The 2,301-nt window shown below is 56.0% G+C and overlaps 1 protein-coding gene across 1 annotated transcript in view; it reads right to left on the reverse strand.

The window, feature by feature from the left end:
• The window catches only part of VOLCADRAFT_108727 (uncharacterized protein), a gene marked incomplete at its 3' end in the record, with an annotated part of 3,296 nt that extends 1,056 nt beyond the window's left edge, over window positions 1–2,240 (reverse strand). The window contains exon 1 of the mRNA XM_002959674.1: window positions 1,589–2,240. Coding sequence (XP_002959720.1) covers window positions 1,589–1,867 — 279 coding nt within the window. The 5' untranslated portion in view covers window positions 1,868–2,240. The remainder of the gene's footprint in view (window positions 1–1,588) is intronic.
• Between the last annotated feature and the right edge of the window lie 61 nt (window positions 2,241–2,301).

Below are 2,301 nucleotides of genomic sequence, written 5' to 3' on the forward strand. Positions count from 1 at the left end.
TGATGCGTGCGCACTCCTCCACCAGCCGCCGGATGAGCCGCCTCGTCCAGTAGTGGTGGTGGCCAGGGTACAACAAGGAGGACTCACAAGAAGATTGTCATACAGGCACACACCACACCACAACACACCACACCACAACACAATACACCACAACACACCACACCACACCACAACACAACACGCAGCCGTCATGTGGCCAACACATGCTAAGGTTTTCATTCCTCGTTTAGCACTTCGTAAGCTAATGCAGTTTCGTTTATGTTGCTGGGCCCTGGAGGCAAACAGAGCACGAAGAGGCAAGTACCATGTCCCCAGGGGGCAGCGGCTTTGCCGCTGTCGTTGTACTAATAGCCGAATCGAGGATGAAAAACACCTGTCCTTAGAATGCCCAGCCTATAATGATATTCGTGCTGAAGAGTGATTCGATCATCAACAGAGCATGTTGGAGGCCATGCCTTGGGAACCCGCACGTCTGGCCAGGATGTTGGAGCGTATGTGGGCTCACCAAAACTCAGTTACCCCCTTTGGACGCTAGTCTGGGCTGATGTGCGGTGTTTCCTTTTCTCCGTGGCATTTAGGCGTTGTAGTATTGCCTTTGGGCCTTCGGCTTGTATGGGTAGTTTTACGGGTATGGGGTAACGCACCCCCAACACACACACGCAAGGCAGTACCGCATTATTTAAGAGTTCTCAAAACGCCAAGGTAGGTACTGAGGAAATGGGGGCTCCCAGGACCCGACACCAACACCGGCAAGGGCGAGACAGCGGAGCTGGTTGCCAGTGCCGACAAGCCAGGTGGTTGTGGGCGGGAGGGCGGCAATGTGGATCCAGTTGAATTCTCGACAGGAGCGGAGTGGCGGGCAAATTGGGGAACTTCAGACGCCAGATTTCAGTTGCAAAGAGTGACACGAACCCAAAGTCAAGGAAAGGCATACACAACTACGCAAGTCCGCACTTACGCACACACACATACATACACACTAACACACACCAAAGACGTCCTGTGTTCCTTGTATATGATTTCCTTCACCCTCCCTTTCACACTCCCGTCTCAGGTATCAGCTTCACGAGTCGCCTGTGGTTCGTCGTCTTCGCCCCAATGCAGGGCATACCTTTTTCATGCTGGTTCAATATAGTACTACGCCTCTGTACTCAATGCCGTGAACTTCCCAAGCCGCCTCAAGGCAGCCGAACAACCCTGCCTGTCAGCATCCGTTCTACTTCAACCATCGCCCTGTATATCGCGCGTGTAAGATATAGTCCTAACCGCCATAGACAAGATACACTGTCCCTGAACGCGACCGGCTCCCGAATCAGGTCAGCCACCAGGCATGGACAGCGGACTACCAGCTGTCGCAGATCTCCTTCCCCCAACAGTGACCCCTAGGCGTTGTGGACGTTCGCCTCCCCCGGTGTTCGCCTTCCCAGACACACACACACACACCAAGCAGAAGTCCGCATAGCATGCTGTATATGCGCCTGTGCGATCTTATGGTATGAGGATGCTGTGCCGGCTAATCCTACCTCGCTGTCCATCATGCCAAAGCATGTCAGGGCATCACAACCAGCTCCCGAATCAGGTCAGCCACCAGGCATGGACAGCGGACTATCAGCTGTCGCAGATCTTCTTCCCCCAACACCACGCTCTTCCTCTGCCACAGCAGCCGCAGCTTGAGCTGTGGCAGCAGTGACGTCATGCCGTGCTGCTCCGCCCAGAGAAGATCCGAAAGCACTGATCCGGGGGTCACCTTCGCCAGCAGCCACTTCTGCAGCTGCCCCATACAATCTTGTGGCATCAAAAGCCGATCCGCGAGCAGTACGGCAGTCCGTAGCAGCTCATCTGGCATGTACAGCTCCCCCGTGTACATGTAGGCCAGCAGCCACTGGAATGCAGCCGGGTCGGCATCGGGCAACTTAACATCCTCAGCACCACTGTCTGCAAAGCCGCCTCCCGGCACCAGCAGCTTCTCGAAGTACTGACTGTGACTCACAAGGGCCGAACGGTATGCCACGAAAACAGTGCCATCACACGTGTGAATATTGACGGTGGCTGGGTTTACATCCGCCCCTGCTGCACACAGCAGGAGTGTCCGGTGCAGCTTCGAGAGGGCGGCAGACGGCCTTTGCCTAGGCGCTGAGTGGCTAGCCTTGATGCCGCCTGATGTGGGGCTGCTGGGCCCCAGCTGGGCCCCTCGGATAATCGTTAGCCTGGAGCCCTTAGCGCCCACAGCCAGCTCGCCACTGGGCAAGGCAGCAATAGAGCACTGGTCTGTTGGGAGCCCAGTAAGTGCCGTACTGACGT

Source organism: Volvox carteri, assembly GCF_000143455.1.
Source record: "Volvox carteri f. nagariensis unplaced genomic scaffold VOLCAscaffold_533, whole genome shotgun sequence".
Lineage (NCBI taxonomy): Eukaryota > Viridiplantae > Chlorophyta > Chlorophyceae > Chlamydomonadales > Volvocaceae > Volvox > Volvox carteri.